Source organism: Mirounga leonina, unplaced genomic scaffold, assembly GCF_011800145.1.
Source record: "Mirounga leonina isolate KUSES-001 unplaced genomic scaffold, KU_Mleo_1.0 Mir_200, whole genome shotgun sequence".
NCBI classification, from domain to species: Eukaryota; Metazoa; Chordata; class Mammalia; order Carnivora; family Phocidae; genus Mirounga; species Mirounga leonina.
In genome coordinates this window covers 17,509,750-17,528,535 of record NW_023270503.1, presented here as the reverse complement: position 1 = coordinate 17,528,535, position 18,786 = coordinate 17,509,750, and the positions used below count along the sequence as shown (strand labels likewise).

At 46.5% G+C, this 18,786-nt stretch overlaps 1 protein-coding gene across 1 annotated transcript in view; it reads left to right on the top strand.

Annotated features, from left to right (window-relative positions):
- The first annotated feature begins 740 nt into the window (after nucleotides 1-740).
- HLF (HLF transcription factor, PAR bZIP family member) overlaps nucleotides 741-18,786 on the top strand; it is a 54,783-nt gene continuing 36,737 nt past the window's right edge. Inside the window, exons 1-2 of the mRNA XM_035026787.1 lie at nucleotides 741-1,212; nucleotides 3,349-3,684. Coding sequence (XP_034882678.1) covers nucleotides 1,098-1,212; nucleotides 3,349-3,684 — 451 coding nt within the window. The 5' untranslated portion in view covers nucleotides 741-1,097. The remainder of the gene's footprint in view (nucleotides 1,213-3,348; nucleotides 3,685-18,786) is intronic.

The following is an 18,786-nucleotide window of genomic DNA, read 5'->3' as shown; positions in this document are numbered from 1 at the left end:
ATGGCGCTCCCTCTGTCACTCCCCTCTTCACGCTACTTGTGTATCTCATCAGAAATTCTAGCAAGTCGTTATTTTTCAGTAGTTTTGGGAATGGGGCAAGAGAGAGTGCTAAGCTTGGCTGTGGCCAGGAGAAATATTTAGAAGAGCATTTACCTTCCATTCGATCTAAACCAGACATTCTCAAACTTGCTGCTCATTGGAACCACCCCTGGGAACTTTAAAAACTAATGATGCCTGGATGTCAGCCCAGAGGTCTGATTCAATTGATCTGGGATGCTGCCTGGGCATCTGGGCTTTTGTTTTTGTTTTTAACTCCCCAGATTATTCCCAGGTTGAAAACTACTGAAAAAAATTCCTCATTCCTCTTCCTACTCTGAAAAAGTTGAGCTCTCAGCCCAGGTCGGTGATCCAGGGGATCTAGCACCTGTCTCTACTGCGGGCCAGCTCTGCAAGGTCCTGGAAAATCCGCGCGCGCGACGACGCTAAACACGTGGCGGCGGGGCGGGCGGGGCGGGTGGGGCAGGCGGGCGGTGCCGCGCGTGGCTCCGCCCCTGCACGCCTATCGGCGCGCGGTGCGGGCCCTGACGTCACTCTTGTCAGGGCCGCGGCACATGGGCGGCCGGATGCGCTGAGCCCGGCGCTGCGGGGCCGCGGAGCGCGGGGGAAGAGCGGCCGCCGGCGCGGGGAGGGGGGTGGGGTGGGCCGGCGCCCAGCCTCGGGTGCTGGCGCGGGGGGCCGGGCCGGCGCGGTGCCTTACGCCCTTCTGCAGCCATCTGCATATTTTTTCTTTCTTTTTCGCAATTTTGAACATTTTGCAGGACGAGGGGTTCGAGGCAGGTGAGAGCATCCTGCGCGTCGCCGAGGAGCCCGCGGGCACTTGGCGCGCTCTCCGGGGACCATCTGCACTGGGAACCCGAAAGTTTTTTGCTTTTATTTTCTTATGCCGATGTATTTATAAAGATATAAGTAATTTTTTTCTTGTCCCCACCGCCTTGAAAGCGAGTACTTTTGGCAAAGGACGGAGGAAAAAGCTCAGCAACATTTTGGGGGGCGGTTGGGCTTTTTTTTTTTTAAGAAAAAAATTTGAGTGCATCGCGATGGAGAAAATGTCCCGACCGCTCCCCTTGAATCCCACCTTTATTCCGCCTCCCTACGGCGTGCTCAGGTCCTTGTTGGAGAATCCGCTGAAGCTCCCCCTTCATCACGAAGACGGTGAGCGCTGCCTTCCTGGCTGCCCCGCTCTGGGAAGGAACGACGCTCCTGGGGTCCCCTTCCTTGGCTGGGCAACCCTGCTGGAGCATCCATCCCCTCCCTCCCTGTCCCCTGGCACCCTGTCCCTGCTTTGTTGAAATTTGAAGAGCTCACCCATCACCCCCCCCAAAAGAGGTGGGGGGAATCCCCTCACTGAGCAACGTTTAAAATAGTGCTGGGACCGACCCAGGCTCTCTGGGTCCCGGTCCTGCGGCGCAGGTGGGAGTCATAACTTGACAGGTCAGTGTTCCCTAGATTGAGGCTTCCCCGCACGCAGAGTGAAACCGCCTGCGCGAGGGCAGAGCTTCCCGGGCTGGGGAGGAGAAACCAGAGGGCCTGGTTCTGTTGGGGCGGGGGAGGGGGTCTCGCAGCGTAGCCTAGGTATTGGGATCATGCTACTGTTTGTGTGTTAGTTGGCATCCGGAACTCTCGAGGTGTGAGCGGAGCCTCATGCTCTCCCTGCCAGGGGTAATTCAAAAAGCGGGGTGGGGGCTGAGGCTGGCGGGGGGAGTGGTCTCTGGGCGGGAAGCTGTGCACGCCTCCAGCTCTGACACTTTCCCCGTGCACTTTTCCTGGTGGGAGGGGAGAGCGGAGTAGGCTCACGTGTAACCGCGCAGGAGCCTCCTCTGGCTTGATCCCTTTCTTGGTAAGTCCCAAACCTCCCCCAGGCAACCTTGGCTGGAGCGGGAGAGGAGGGGTCGGGCGAGGAGGCGCCGAACCGAGCTGGTGCCGCCAGGGTTTTGTCATTTGGGCTGATGCCGTTTCATGCCTTCGATGTCACGGTAGCCAATGCGGACCGTGCGGCTTAGAGTGTAAAAGTCTTGAAAGATCATTTGGCTACAAATAGCTTGGGAGTACTCTCATCTCTCCTAGCAGGGGGACAACCTGTTGCATTGCAAGAGTTGAGGGGTTTGGTTCGCCTTCTGCAAAGTATAGCTTCCCTTTTAACTCTCCTTTAAGGAGTAGCACTTGGGAGGGAGGTGCTGCCTGCAGTCTTTTGCATCTGTGGGTGTTTTAAGTCAAATTCTCAGGAGATGAGACTAGAGGATTAGAATGGATGGCAGCGGAGGCTGTGTTTCTCTGAGGAAGAAACTCAGAAGCCAGATTCCCTAATCCCAGATTCCACCCGCGCCTGAGTACTAGAATGGGCAAAATCCAGAGCAGGGTTTAAAGACGACCTGGGGTGAGCGGTACTTCCAGGTAGGACATAGCTGCATACCTCCGTCGAGGGTATGTAATCACCTTTCCCATAGCTGTACTTTTGACAGATTGCATACATGTGTAATTTTTGTGAATTGGATCATACTTAAGCCTTTGGGGAAGAGGAGGGAAAAAATATTTTTAAAAAAAGAAACCCTCCTTTTGTAAAATACAAGGTGCCTCAGCGGCTTTCTAAACAAACATATGTGGGCTCAGGAAGTTCTCAGATTTTCTCCTCCGCCAGCGCGAGGCATTGGTCAAGTTCCTTCAGGTTTTAGGGCCTCTTATGTCTTCATTATAAATGGGGATAATAGCTATTTGCAGGTTAATGTGAGATTTTTGGAGATAATATATGGAAAGTATCAGGTATATAGTAGGTGCTCAAAGCATGATTTCAAAGGAGGGTGGAGAGTCCCTGCTTTACCAAAATTAGAATCCCCAGCTCACTGGCTAAGTCTGAATGACCTCATGTTGTTACTGTAATGAATTTCCTGGAAGAGAAATCATGCCTGGTTATTGGCTGTTTTTTTAAAAATCACAGCAATTGTATGTAGCTGCAGGTGTTACTTTCTCACTGTAGATGTAAATTGTCTCCTCAAATCATGTACTTGAAAACTGCATTCCCTTGTTTATATCCTAGATCAGCCTGTAGCCCTGTCCCAAGGACTAGGGCTTTCTTTCCAAAGTAAATAGGAAGATGTTGAAAAACAGGCAGAGATCCATGTCCTGTCTGAACTTTTAACTCTAGATCCACAAAAGCCAGCAGCCAGAGAAGAACCCTGGTGTTTGTGAGAACATTTTGAATGAGGTGTTTTGTAGCAGAGGCCAGGAGGGGTGATTAAAAAAGTGACACTTTTTTTTTCTTTTTTAAAGTCCAACTTTCCCCCTTTTCTGCAGCATTTGGTAAAGATAAAGACAAGGAAAAGAAGCTGGATGATGAGAGTAATAGCCCGACGGTCCCCCAGTCGGCATTCTTGGGACCCACCTTATGGGACAAAACCCTTCCTTATGACGGAGATACTTTCCAGTTGGAATACATGGACCTGGAGGAGTTTTTGTCGGAAAATGGCATTCCCCCCAGCCCGTCCCAGCATGACCACAGCCCTCACCCTCCTGGGCTGCAGCCGGCTTCCTCTGCGGCCCCCTCCGTCATGGACCTCAGCAGTCGGGCCTCTGCACCCATTCACCCTGGCATCCCGTCCCCGAACTGCATGCAGAGCCCCATCAGACCAGGTAAATTCTGAAAAGATTCTCCCTTCAGATGGGGAAGAGGGTGAAAGGGAGGGACAGGGCGGGGTGGGGGGGGGCACAAATATCTTCACAATCAGGGAGAAGGGCTGGCTCTGAAAGAGGAAGCTTGTATTTCACTCACGGCCCTGATCGTCCCACATCAGTGAGCATCCATATGTCTGGGAGAGTCAGCTAAATGCAGATTCTATGGACCCACCCCTAGAAATTCTGATTTTTCAGGGCTAGGGTAAGGGCCCAGGAATATGCATTTTGAACCCCGGGGGATACTGATGCAGCTGATCCAAGGACTGCAGTTTAAGAAACACCAGCCTACAGTGAATGGTTTGGATACTGTAGGCACCCATCTCCTCTCCTGCCCCTTGCTCCCCTTCCCCAAATACATAGATATAGGATCTTGCTGAAAGATGTGAGTAGACTCTCTCCAAGGCTGTGTGTGGTTCACCTACATTCATTTTCTCTCACCCGAAGGGGAAAAAAAAATATGAGTTGGGGGTATGGGGCTGATCACTTTTTCATCCTTTTCCTCTTACATTCTCCTTGATTGAGAAATTGAATCTAAAAGCACCTCTCACTGTTAAGCATGGTTTAGCCTTTTCAGGGCCAGAACTGCATTATTCCTATAAACCAAATTGTTCTTCCAGTATCTTTTTTTTTTTCATTTTCATCTGTTCATCACACTTAATCCATGTATGTCAAAGCCTGCAAGGTCGGCCGTAAGCGGTGTTGAAATACTACGTAGAAACATCACCCAGAATGTCCAGGACTTCAAAACCCACTACTCAGTGCTCAGATATATATACAGGTTGAGGTGGCTCAGCCCTGGCTTTTATGCCGTTAACACTCTGGTGCAAAATGAACAGGAAGAAAGCACATTTCACGTGCACAGGTAACCAGGAACAAAGATTCAGCCAGATAAATTGTCAGGAAAGTCACTGAGCTGAGGGCCTTTGCTGCAGGGGACACAGAAAGCAGGACAATGGAGGACTTGTGCATTCCTGAACTCGGTGTCCTTGCCTCGTGAAGAATTTCTTTGACATGCAGAGCGAGATTAAAATGGAAGGAAATGATTCAAAGGAGGAAGAGAACACCCCTGCCTTGAAATATTAGTACTGGAGGTCAGGTCTTTCTGTGGGGGACCCCTTCTCCAAAACCTACTTTGAGTGATAACTCAAGGCCACTGGCTGGAATAGAATTAAGTCTTAACCTCTGCCCACCCCAGGAGGCTGCAGAAGCTGGGGAATATACTCCTTGGTGTGACCCCAAGCCCTTATTCCTTGGAATGGACAGTGCCATGGTTTTGTTTCTTCCCAGGAACAGATGATCAGTGAAATAACCATTGAAACCAGGGAGAAGGGGCTGGAGCCCCAGTGAGAAGGTGCCCTCGTATCTCAGTCACTCTGCTCTGCAGAATGAGACTTAGCCACCTTGTAGCTTTAGGAAGTGATGTAACCTCTCAGAGCTTCAGTTTACCTTTGTATAGAAGGGTATAGTTTTTATGGGATTGGGTTAATGTGAACATTATATGTAATATGTATATAAAGGGTCCAATGACTGGCAGTAGATGTTCTGGTAATGAGAGCAGTTGTCATTGTTGTGACCTGTGTCAGCTTTTATCATTGATTTCAATCCTGTCTTCTGAAATACCTTCTTAAAATACTTAGGAACAGTATATAACCCTCCCCCCTTCTGGAAAGAAGTATCAAGAGATTTTGGCCAATAGTCACTGGATGGGTGTGTTCCAGCCTTAACACGGATACTCAGTTGATGGGTATTCCTCCATTCCCTGGCAAATACAAGATGTGTGCCTGGTTAGAAATATGTATTTTTTCCCAAAAGGCATGTAAATATTGAGTCCCCACATCTTTGTTCCTACTGAGAATCAAGAATCAGGGTTTGAGATTTGGAGGCTTCCTTAGAAGCCATTTGTCAGAGCTTGTTAGAATAAGTACTAATCAATGACTTTCAAAAACTTGGGTGCCCCAGTGTTTATAGCAGCAATGTCCACAATAGCCAAACTCTGGAAAGAGCCCAGATGTCCATTGACAGATGAATGGATAAAGAAGATGTGGTATGTATATACAATGGAATACTACTCAGGCATCAAAAAAATGAGATCTTGCCATTTGTAATGATGTGGATGGAACTAGAGGGTGTTATGCTAAGCAAAATAAGTCAATCAGAGAAAGACAATTATCATATGATCTCACTCGTATGTGGAATTTAAGAAACAACAGGATCATAGGGGAACAGAGGGAAAAATAAAACAAGACGAAATCAGAGAGGGAGATAAACCATCAGAGACTCTTAATCATAGGAAATAAACTGAGGGTTGCTGGAGGGGAGGGGGTGGGGGGATGGGGTAACTGGGTGATGGGCATTAAGGAGGGCACATGATGTAATGGTCACTGGGTAGTATATAAGACTGATGAATCACTGACCTCTACTTCTGAAACTAATAATATATATTAATTAATTGAATTTTAAAAATACAAAAATGTAGCAATATTAAATATAATATTTGGGAGGAAAAAAATAAAGCTGCCCAAGAATAAAAAAATAAAAAACAAAACAAAACCAAAAAAACTTGAGGTGCCCCAATCAGATTTGTAATCTGTGACAAAGAACTCCTGAGTTTCAGCAGAAATCATTTTGTTAGGTACTAGGATCAAAGGGGGCACTGGAATCTAGAAATAAGCTCGTCATTTAAGTGTCTTTTTTTGGTAATGGAAACATACTTCAAAATAATCTTTGAATTGAAAACTCACTAATCCTAACAAGAAGGGGGGGGGGGTGGGGAAGCTAAAGGTCTTCTTCAAATGCCAAGTACAGAGACAATAACACTCTGCCATAACAACTCCTACCATGTTGGTCATTACAAAGTTTATAATGCAAAATAAATGTCTAAGGGATGTGGACATGATGGACAGATGGTATGTCCCAAACAAAGCTGAAAAGGAAGAAGGTTCTTGATCGTTCCATGCAATCCCAGTCGTGACCAGAACAGAAATACCAAGTTAACCTTGAGGAAAAGAAGTCTTCAGAAGGGAAGAGCACATGTGTAGCCTTGAGCATTCTGGGAGCTGTATCATTTCAGTCTAGATCAAGATTTCTCAACCTTGGCACTGTTGAGGTTTCACAAAAGTCTTCGCTGTGGGCCACTGTCCTGTGCCTTGTCGGATGTTCAGCAGCATCCTTGGCTCCTAGCCCTTAGAAGCCAGTCACCCTCCCCACCCCACCCCCCACCCTGTGACAAGTAAAAATGTCTCCTGTCACTGCCAACTGTCCCGGGGGGGGGGGGGGCAAAATCACCCCTGTTGAGAACTACTGATAGAGACTTTCAATTTGGACAGCAAAATCTGGGCGTAACTCAGGATCCTGTCACATGCACATGGATGCTTTTTGTCTCCTGTAATTCTTTCTGGCAAAACTTTTGAGAAGGTCAGGTGACATTAGGTTGCCAAGAAGAAATATCATGCTAGTAAGAGCATGGTTATACGCTGTTAGTTGATAAAAGTCTGACGTCCAGCGAATCGGGAGATAATTGCAAAGCAATCCTATTAAACATTTGTTTTCTGTATTTGCTCAGCATGCATCTTTTGAGTTATGCTCAGTAGCCTGGTGTCATTCGTACCACCTGTCAGGCTGAAAGGAAATTAAGCCATAAGCTGACAACTAATGCATTTCTAGGTCTACCCCAAGTGTGCCTTGGAACAATAAGGTGGGCGTTCTTACAAATTCTCTTAACCACTTACCATGATGGCCCCCCAACCCCCTTTCCTGTTTTATGCCCCCCATCCTTATTCCTCTGTCTAGCTGTCTAATCAAAGAATAAATCAAATATCCGAAGAAATACAGTTTTCCTTGAAGAAGTAACTCAGGGATCCTTTGAAACCTCCCATGGCTATGGGGTGATGGCTCAGCTTTCTGGGCTGACGTCTTGATGACGGTGGTTGCTGGATGCTGTAGCCACCTGCACCGTCTTCTCTGGTGTCCAAGGTACCACATTCCTGGTGGTCTCAGGTCCATGGAGATGGAGGGAGTCATCCTGACCGCTTCGATGTTTGCCTTTCAGTTGCTATCAGAGATGGTACCCGGAAGTGCTCTCCTGGAGGTATGCGCTGGGTACTGGAAAAATAAGAATCTGTTTGCCCAGAGAATTGAGCGATTGCTTTAAGGACAGCAGTCCCTTTAGGGAAAGTCATCTGTAGCAGACAAAGGCAGAGTTATTTTTAAATCACATGCTTGTAAAGCCAGATTTGAAATCGTTTCCTCTGGTGGTTTTTCTTTGAATAGCTTGGGGGTGTCCTACCACAGTTAGACCCATATTCAGCTGAGAATTAAGAAGGCTGTCTTTCTAGTTGTGAGCACAGAGACCGGGTCATGATGAAGGCTGGTTACGGAGTGAAGTGAAAACCCTTCCATGCGGCAGGCAGTGTGTGGGAAGAGGAGGCCATAAGTGGGTGGCAAAAGAAGAGTGAGGAGGTGGGGGAGAACCCATGGTACCTTTGCAAGATGGCATTTGTGTTCTGTTTCTGCTGACCTTCCTTCCTGACACGGTTTTGGCGTGGAAGGAACATGCTGGCTGTGGGATCTGAGTAATGACGGACAGGAGTTCTGTGCTGGTGGGTCTGGGCTTGTGGGAGGTCCTGCCCAGGCAACGGGATGCTCTTGCGTTTCTCCACATCATGAGGTGAAGCTTCAGTTTCTCCCTCCCCTTAAGGGCGTGCAGTTCTATATTTTCCCATCCAGCACATTGATATGTCTGCAGGTTGGGAGCATCGTGATTGATAGTTGCTGTGCACTGCGCCTCAAGTCGCTTGGAAGTGTTTTGCATTCATTGGGATCAAGGACATCATGAAGGGGAGAGAGTCAGCTTTCTTCTGGAGGCAGTCAGACATTTTTCTGTTTCTTGTTAGAGTGATTCTTCCCCACCACACCCTGTAGAGGACAGGCTTGTCCTTTTCTCTTAACTTTGACCTGTTGTGACATTCCCAGGTCAGGAGTTCCTAGTCTTCTGGCAAGAGGGATTTTCAGGTGGGTGTGGAAGGCGGGTTGGCAGTGAAGAGCTTAAGCTCTGGACCTGGGGGCTTGGGTTCCCGTCCTGGACCCACATGGGCCTGCTGGGCAACTTTGTGTCGATTTCCATACCTCTTTAAGCCTCAGGTTACTCTCAATAGCAGGGAGATGATAAATAGCCCCCCTCCCGTGGGGTTTTGGCAGCATTACGTGGGGTGGCACCTGACAGTTCGGCACGGCGTGGGGCACATGGATACTCCGGGCCTGGAGCTGCTGTTCTGATGTCAGTGGCATGGGGGCAGGGAAAGAACTAGACTGTATTCCCAACCCCCGTTTTCCATTTAGGGATTTGTTTCATCCAGTCCCTTTCTCTCTGCAAAAATAGGACATGCTTTTTTTTTTTTTTTCCCCTCCAGCATGCCCAATCCTTCTTCTGTGTAGCCTGCTTGACTTTGCTCCTTCATTCTGGGTTAGGACAAGTGACTTCCTAGTGTTAACCCAGCAGCGTCACTTCTGGGTTAGCAGCTCTTGTTCTGCCAGTGTGGAAAGAGCTACCGGCTTGGTGCCCAGCCCCCCTCCTACTCCCCCCCCCACCCCCCACCCCCGGCTCTCGTGCGAGCCCTGCAACCCTGGCCGCCTGCCTGTGTGACCGTGTGCTTCAGGCACGTGGCAGTGCCCTGTTGAGCTTGCCCAACTCCGGGTGGTGTGTTGGCTTGCTTCCGTCCCCCACCCCAGCCCTTGCTTCTCTTCCCAGGCGAGCCACAGCAAGTGCCAGCAAGAAATTGTAATCCTGACCCTGGCATGAGAGAGCTGAGCCCTGTAGGGCCGTTCATATGCCAGGGAAACCTGCTCTGCCCAGCCCTGTAGCCAGACCCCAGACTCGGCCCTCTCTCCTGCGCCTGTCTGCCCAGAGGTCCTGTCTTCGCTGCACCACTGCGGCGGGCAGGATTCCTGGAGGCCGGCTCCTGCCAAGGGTCTTGGCAGAGTCTTTCCAGTTGAGCACTGTGCCTACCAGACTAGAAAAATAGCAAGATGAAGACAGATGAAGGAGAAAGAAAGGGGTGGGCAAGGTGGGAAGCAGAAAGCTTTGATAACATCCTAGTGTAGAAAGCCAGAGGATGAGAAGACAGCAGTGATTTATTAGGCTCCTCTGGAACCTCCCCTGCAACCGCACTGATCACTCTTCCCCGGGAGTCATTTTTTATGTCTCAGCATTGAAAATGGAGGGAAGAGGGAAGTAGCAGGGGAAGTCACAGGATTAAAAAAACACTGGGAAGGAACACGTGAGGGAGGGACAGGGAGGGACAGGGTCTGCATTTGATTCATTAATGGAGATGGTTGAGAATATCTTTCAGTTAGTATATATTTGATACTCCTCCAGCAAATGTCTTGACCCAAAAGCCCCTAAACCATTGTTTTGGAATGAGCCTAAATTTCCTGAAGACCTAGATGCTTGGTGCACCCCCCCGACCCCCACCCCCATTCACAGCACCCATCAGAATGGCCCTGTGTCTGAGGCAGTCTGCATGAGCAATGGCTTAGAGCTTAAGATCCAACAAACCAACCAACCTGGGTGTGAATCCTGACTCGTGCTTGCTCAGGATCTCAGGCGGGTCATTTACATGATCTGCTTCTGATTTCCCATTTGGAAACTTGGAAATAATCACTGGATCTGCCTCGTGGGATTGGGGAAGGTCCTGTGAGCCGGTGCGTATCGAGTAGTTGGCACAGTGCCTGGCACACAATAAGAGCTCAATAACAGTTTGTAACTGCCTGTGAGTGGCGTCCTCATTACCATCTCTGATCTTTCTCCTGGGAGGACCTAGCATTGGTCTCCTGGTGAGTCTGCATACGCTGCCTTTCCTAGCCCATTAAGGCCTCTGGTCGAGGAATTTGGATTTCTCCTCTGCCCAGTCTTGCTTGCCCCTCTTAGCTTCTGAGTTTTAGGTAACCTGGGGTAGCTAACTGCAACCTGTAATCATTCCTCCTTGCTGGTGAGATTAAAAACTAAAACAAACAAAATGCAGTTCAAAGAAGTTCCTGATGAGAAGGTTTCTCCCTGACATATTTGCTAGCAAATCAATCAATCGATGTTACCATTGAATTTTTAATAATAGGCATTAGTATTTCTACTTGAAGGCAATATAAGGACCTCAGGGGTAAAGAAGCCATAAGGCATAACACAGTGCTGGAGGAGGAGAGAGGTCTAGTTCACCCTCCTGCTTATAAGCAAGACTTTGCATAAGCATTCCAGAGTAATAATTCATCTCTCCCCCAAATGGTCCTATAATGGATAAATCCTTACTCTTCCTGTACCTTTCTTTTCTCATCTACAAGGTAATATCTTTTTTCGGTTTCTGTGAGCTTTCTTTTTCTTTCTTTTTTTTTTTTAAGATTTTATTTATTTATTTGACAGAGAGAGGCACAGCGAGAGAGGGAACACAAGCAGGGGGAGTGGGAGAAGGAGAAGCAGGCTTCCAGCAGAGCAGGGAGCCGGATGCGGGGCTCGATCCCAGGACCCTGGGATCATGACCTGAGCCGAAGGCAGACACTTAACGACTGAGCCACCCAGGCGCCCCTCTGTGAGCTTTCTAAAGGTAATGTGCAAAGGGTCCAGCATGGCCCCTGGCCCACAGGGGGCCAGCCTTACCACGCATGAGTCAGTTCTCTTACTTTTCTCTTGTCAGTGATGTGAAGGTTAGGGAGTGACAGAGGAAGTTTTAGGAGCAGTGTGGCTTGTCCCCAGAAATAGCATCAGCTTTCACTTTGTGGTGTGCCCTGGGGAGGACAGACAAGGGTACAGCTTGGCTTCTGGTCTCAAAGAGATGGCAATTTAGTAGGGAAGATAGAACTTTGAGGTAAAAGGGTGAGCGACGGGACAGAGTAGCATGTCCTTGGTGCCAAATGATGGGGACAGAGAGGCCTCCAATAAATCTACTGAAAAGAGGAGGTGGAAGAGTGATCAAGAAAGTGAGTAAAATGCTTAAAGATAAATAAGGGAGCAGTGCAGACAATAGGAAACCGCCAGACCTCACAGGAAGCAGCCGCTGCCCCAGGGTGGGGGGGAGGGAGGTAAGAGAGCCCTCTTGGAAGCGCTGGCCCCTGTGTTGGGTCTGGGAATGAGAGGCGGAGCGCCAGAATGGCAGAGTGGGAGAGGCAGGAAGGCCCGCGGGGTGTTGAGGGAACAAGGTGTAGATCCAGTTCGGCTGGTGCAGGAAATTCATATGAAGGAGTCAGGGAGAGGAGTCTGGAGAGGCCGGTGCCAGGCAGGCTGGCAGCTTCATGAATGCCCGGCTGTGGAGCTTGAACTCTATCCAGTAGGCAGTGGGGAGCCACTGAAGGTTTGCGAGGAGGGAAGTAGCATGTGGCTGTTTCCACTTGGGTTCAAGGTTGGATCTGAAACATTTTTAGATACTTCACAATAGTTTCCTCTGGCAAACTGGGACTTCCTTATTATTATTATTTTGAAAATAAATACTCTCCCTTGAACATCAAACAGCTTTTGCAAACACAATGTTCTAATGATCTAGAGAAAGTAATTCAAAAACACAGGGTTTAGGTTTCACTTATAAAGCCCATCATTTTGGGCTTTATGATTTTAGCGATTGGGGGAAACACTCTTTGGCAAGGAAATAGTTGGAGGGATTTGAATGGTTCAGAATTTAAAAGTCCAAAAGCAGGCCTGGTCTCATAGGAGTAGAAAAATAGATTTTAATAAGCTCAACCCATTAACATTCATCACTTTTAAATGCCTCTATTTTATAAGCTTACTAGGTTTGCAAACGAGTGTATTGAACTGACTTCTGAGTGTGGTTTTGTTGTTGTTGTTCTGTGTGTGTATGTGTATGTGAGAAAAAGATAGAAGACCTGAATGCCTCAGTGGTACAAATCGTGCTTGATTATAAGGATTACCTGCAGCAGTAATATCCAGCTAAAAATACTTAGCCAAGTTTCTGACCAGCTGATTAATTTTACTCCTGAGAGACAAAGGAATCATTATAGTTTTGCATTCTTGAGTCCTGACCTTGTATTTGTGGCTTCCTTCTTCCCTGAAACCGGAATTAATTGCACACCATGCTTAGATACAGTGAATGTGGGGGGTGTGTGTGTGTGTGTGTTGCTTCGGAAATGCTGCTAGAGGAAAGGGGCTTTGTGTGTGTTGTGGGGACAGGGTCTGGGGAATGGGATGGGGACGCCGAATGGCACGTGCATGAGGTGACTTGCCCGCATCCCCCTGAAGTGTATTCTGGTATCAGGCCAAGATGACAGAAAGCTGGAGGAGTTGCCCTCACCCAAACCAGTTAACTTAAAAAGAGCAGTCAATGTGTGCAGTTTCACCTCCAGCTATGTACAGTAGACAATTACGGGAGTGTTGGCAGAATTGAGGGTCTGTTGGGGGAAAACCATACAGTACTCATTTCTGTGAAATTGGCTTCTGGTGGATACACACTCCATGACTGACGGTGGAAATGCCTAAAATGTTTGTTTTCTTTCTCTTCTGATTTAACAAATATCCTTACTCTCTCAGCTCCCTACCCATCCAGCTCAGGATGGGAATCCAGTCTCACTTTCTGTCCTGAAAAATCACACCGTTCCACTGTCACACGAGGTTCCCGAAACTTTTGTTTTTAGAAGTATAATCTGGGATTTTTTTTTTCATTAATGATTTTTGGAAGAATGCTTTGGAATTTGGGGTCTTATAATGAGAGATGGCTTGTGGCTAATAAAACCTCTTCCCCTCTCAAATCTTGCCTGGGAGACCGCAGATTCCTAAAAACAATGAGCGCCTGCTACAGAAAGATGCTCTGGGGAGCTACAACACTAAATCATCTGTGACAAAATGTTCTCTTAGAAAGTGGGATTGCATAAATGGATCAGCAAAAATAAGTGCTTTGGCAGAAACTCCTTGAGTGGGGAAGAGCAATGCTTTCTTTTCTAATTAGCTCCGGGTTTAACAGTCTGATTTGATGTCTTTGCTATGGAATCCAGGTCCGGACAGCAGAGCAGAGAAAGAAAGTCTCTTTGCTGCTCTGTAAGTGCTTCTGCTCTTAATGGAAAGAGTTAAGAAGCGAGGCTGTCCATTCATGCACGATAAATGCCTCTTGAATTGAATTGAATGGGAAAGGGGAAGGTTTGTTTGGGGAAGGATGCCACCGGGCCCTGACCAATGGAAATCCATGCTGTAAACCAGATGAACAAGATCATCTAGATATGCAGTAATCAGATTACCCAGATCAGAGATCTCAATACCCCAAGATATGAAGAGTACTTCTATTTTTTTTTTTTAAAGATTATTTATTTATTTATTTGACAGAGAGAGACACAGCGAGAGAGGGAACACAAGCAGGGGAAGCGGGAGAGGGAGAAGCAGGCTTCCCGCCGAGCAGAGAGCTGGATGTGGGGCTCGATCCCAGGACCCTGGGATCATGACCTGAGCTGAAGGCAGACGCGTAACAACTGAGCCACCCAGTACTTCTAAAGGAGAGTGGCAAACAGTTAAACTCCATCTGCCCTGAGGATTAAACAGAACACTCAGTTCACCTTAGAATGGATTCATTATGCTGTGGGTTTCATTAGTTAGTATCACTAAGGAGATTAGGGAGGCTTTTACTAGAGAAAAGTTTAAAAATAGGATGAGGATCTCAGATCCAGTCAAAATAATATTGCTTTTAAGAGACCAAAGGCCACTGAAAGATTTAGAGAGGAAAGAGTGATGATCTAGAATGTGTAAAGAGCGAAGTAAAAGCCTTGTTGATAGACTTTCTGAGGATAAATTTATGAAACTGACTTCCTAAGGATTTCATAGATTTTATTTCATTACAGTTGATTTCTTTATATTAAGACACTTTCCCAGGGGAAGTGAGGGTCTTTTTTCCTGGTAGAATCTAGCATATATTTATTTCAAATGACCAGTAACCACCTGAATGATTTTTAAAATAATATCTACATCCGTGTCAAAAAATAAGTTATTTTTTAGCATTGTAAGTGAAATTTACTCAAACACAACAGGCCATTTAGTAGCATTTAGTTACTAGATTCCTTACAAGTTTGAAGATGAATGAAATTTCACTACTCCTAAAACTAGGTGTGAAGAAGCAATTTGAATTTATTTAATTCTGTTTCTCTTCCTACCCTTCCGCTTTCCTGATAGTCACGTTACATTGATTCAGCTTTTGTGATCATTTGACCTTTAATTGATGAAGCTGAAATTTACATCTTCTTTATGAAGAAAGATATCACCAAGCAGATTAATTATGCAAATATAATCTTAGGCACATTTAACTTATTTGAGTACAAACTTGTCTTTAAAGACCTTACCCGTGTGTGTATATAAATTGATGTTCATAATCACAGTGTGTATCAGTGAGTGGCAGGAGAATGTCTGTCCTTTGGACATTTGAGGCAGTATAGATTGGCGTTCCCACCAAATTGTTGCAGCTTCTGTCTGCCTCCCTCCCCCATCTGTTCCATCACACTTACCTTTTATATTCATAAACTTAAATTTTCCTATACAGTAAGTGTATGGAACCAAAAGAGCATTTTTGTTCATTTACCTACCATCTAGGATGTCCTAGACCAATCCCCAAGGGTAGTGTTTTTGTTTTTGTTTTTTTTCTTGAATTCGACTAATGAAATAATCACCTATTGGAGCAACTTCCTCTCATTCTTCCCCTTCTCTGCATCCAGTAACGTGGGGGTTAAACCTCTGGCCTGAACTTAGATCTCGGCTCTGTAATTCTTCTGCCTTTGTTTTTTGCTCTGAACGTGGGGGAGATCATACCTGCTCTGGAGGATTCCTGGAGGAGTAAATGGGGTGGTACCTGCAAAGCACTTGAGCAGTGCTCAGTACAGAAGTGGTAGCTTTCATCACTGGGATCTGTATTCTCCTCTTCCTCTGCCTCCATCGTCATCACGTGGACACTTAAGTAGGAGGACGTCTCGTGCTACAGCACTGATGGCCTGGAAACGGCTCTCCCACCTTCTGTGTCCCCCTCGTTGGTGGGGAAGAAAGAGTAATGAGGAGGCAGAGCAGCTGAGCATCCTTTGTATCGACTTCTGTGGGAAGATCTACTCCACCTGGAAACCCTGGTTGTGGTCCTGTAACAGTGTAACCACCTGCTTTCTTGGGTGGCTCTGCTAGGAGATGTATGCTCCACGGGCCAGCCTGTGTCTTTCATCTCCGTCCCCCTACCAGCCTCTGACTCTGTGTTTGAAAGAGCGTGGGAGGGGGAAGGGAGAAATGGAACTTATATACATTTCTCTGGGGACTCTCAAGCCTTTCCAACATGCTGTAAGATTTGTGGGTTGGGTTTCTTCTTTTTTCTCTTTGGTGACACCTTAGGGTCATGGGATGGAGAACTAGCAGCCCCCCTAGTTGTTGGTGATGGGCTGTTGGGTGGGGAGAGGTAGGACAGCAGGTCCCCAGTGGTAGCCAACTCCCTGGCCTTCTGCTCCCCCTAGTGTAAACCTCTTAGACACTTTCTTCTTAACTCCCCCTACAAGATGGAAAAGTGGCAGGGAGGTCTCCAGATAGGAAAAATGGACCCTTCTGTTGAAGTGGAATGGGAACGTGAGGAAATTGAGAAAACCAAAGTAGATTATTTGGAAGAAAAGTATGAAAATAGTTTTTTACACAAAGGAGATGACAAGAAGTTGATTAATTTAAGAATTGGGATTAACCTGATATGACTTTGTTTTTCAACCAGATTAGAGATGTGGAGTTCTTGGCATAGGTCTTGCTATAGTACTTTGTGTACTGTACATATGGGTGTGGCAGGATAAAGCTTTTCAAGGTACAATGGTCCTGTCTTAAGATTAACAAAGTACATCAAACTAGGCAAGATTTCCCCCTCTGGATTCCAGCTAGAGCTCCCTGAGCATATTTTTACATCTAATGAAATATCTCTGCTCCTTCATAAAGGAGTGGGCACAATGCTCCTAAGTTTAAATCAGCTAAATGCATATGAAATCATAGCAATACCCATTATGTGTTAAAGCCAGGATGGTGCTAAGCACTTAATGGAAGGGGTTGTAGGAAATCAGCTCATATTAGAAATGATGTTGGTTCCTGGAGTTTAGTCTGCTCCCAAGAGGATTGCATATTGTGGCTACGTCGCCAAAGTACGTTTTCTCTTTTCTTCATCAGCCCTTCCACTCTGATTACAGGCAGCTTAAAAATAAATTTGGGCATGTCTCGGTGGCCAAAAACCATGGAGATCAGGATGAAATCATCTTTGAGGCAGAAATAACAAGCTTTGATAAAGATATTCAAAGAAACACAGTCCTAATAGCACAAGCATGTCATGGTTGGACCCTCTAGGCACTAAACTAAATTGGATTTGGAGTTGAGGTCTCCTGAGAACCCATGATACCTTGGGCAGGTCACTTAAATTATGAGCCCCTTCCCCACCTTTCCTCACTGGAACGTGGCGGCCAATCACAGGATGGTCATGGGGTTAAATTACATTAAATGGGCTAATCAGTGAGGGGACCTGAGATTGTGCCTGTTCACAGTTGTCACTCAGTTTTAATTCAGAGTGAGAATCTGGTATTTATTTATGTATTTATTTTTAAATATTTATTTGAGAGAAAGAGAGAAGGGAGAGCACAGAGGGAGAGAGAGAGGGAGAAGCAGACTCCCCACTGAGCAGAGAGCCTGACATGGGGCTGCATCCCAGGACCCTGAGATCATGCATGACCTGAGCCGAAGGCAGATTCTTAACCAACTGAGCCACCCAGGTGCCCCGAGAATCAGGTATTTAAAGATTACTTTCTAAAAGGTACTTGTAGTTCAGTGTTTGGACTCTCCCAGATTTCTGTGTTGTCAGGCTGAGTCTTTGCAAAGCCTCATGATGCTTCTTTAGGTACACTAAGATCTACTTTATAATCCCAGCTGTGCTATCACATGTCGTAAGCAAGTTGTCAACCTCTCTGGGGTTTTACTTCTTCATCTGTAAGATAAGAATAATCTACATCCTTCTAATTTACAAGTATGTCATAAATATAAGTTAGCCAATTAGAAAATTGACCAAAGTAAATTCAAATTAAAGTGTACATTGGGTTAGCATTCTTATTTCCATTGGGTTTTAGGTGGCAAGAGGGGATGGGGCACCTGGGTGACTCAGTCCGTTGAGCATCTGACTTTGGCTCAGGCCATGATCTCAAGGTCCCAGGGTCAAGCCCCATGTCGGGCTTCCTGCTCAGTGGGGAGTCTGCTTGTCCCTCTGCCCCTCCCCCACTTGTGCTATCTCTCTCTCTCTCAAATAAATAAATAAAATCTTAAAAAAGAGAAAATATGTAGCAGCAATTTGGAGGTAGGCCATTTACAAAGAGCACTGAATTTGGAGTCAGCCAAGTTGAGGTTCTAGAGCTAGTTTGCCAGGATTGGGTTATGTGTCCCTGGTCACTGAATCTCTCAAGAACTCCATTTTCTTATCTGTAAAACATGGCTGCTATTTTTAGCTCTGTGACTCTGTTCTAAGGCTACTATGAGCTGGAAGACTAACATTCAAATTTTGGTGCAAAAAATGCAGAGCCTCTTGGGGTGATGGTATTGCTCCCAAGCAAGGAGATGGATTAAGAATCTGACTTTCTGCCACTCATAAAGAATGGAGTTTAAACACTAAAGCTGAAAAGCAAAAGGCATTTGACACCTTTGGAAAAAATAACAGCATTGTGGCTCCTGGGTGGCTCAGTCGTTAAGCATCTACCTTCAGCTCAGGTCATGATCTCAGGATCCTGGGATTGAGTCCCACATCGGGCTCCCTGCTCCTTGGGAAGCCTACTTCTCCCTCTCCCACTCCCCCTCCTTGTGTTCCCTTTCTCTCTGTGTCTCTCTCTGTCAAATAAATAAATAAAATCTTAAAATAAAAAAAATAACAGCATTAAAAGCTAGTTTCTTCCTTAAAAATGGCCTTTGTTCTGAATGGGGACTCCTGGCTTCTCCGTGGTAGTCACCATTCCCGAGTAACCCTGAAAGCGGGTTATCTGGCTGGAATTAATGCTCCAGGAGTTGGATTTTTTAGCAGTGGTTTATTAGCCAGACAAAATAATTTTTTTTTTATGGGG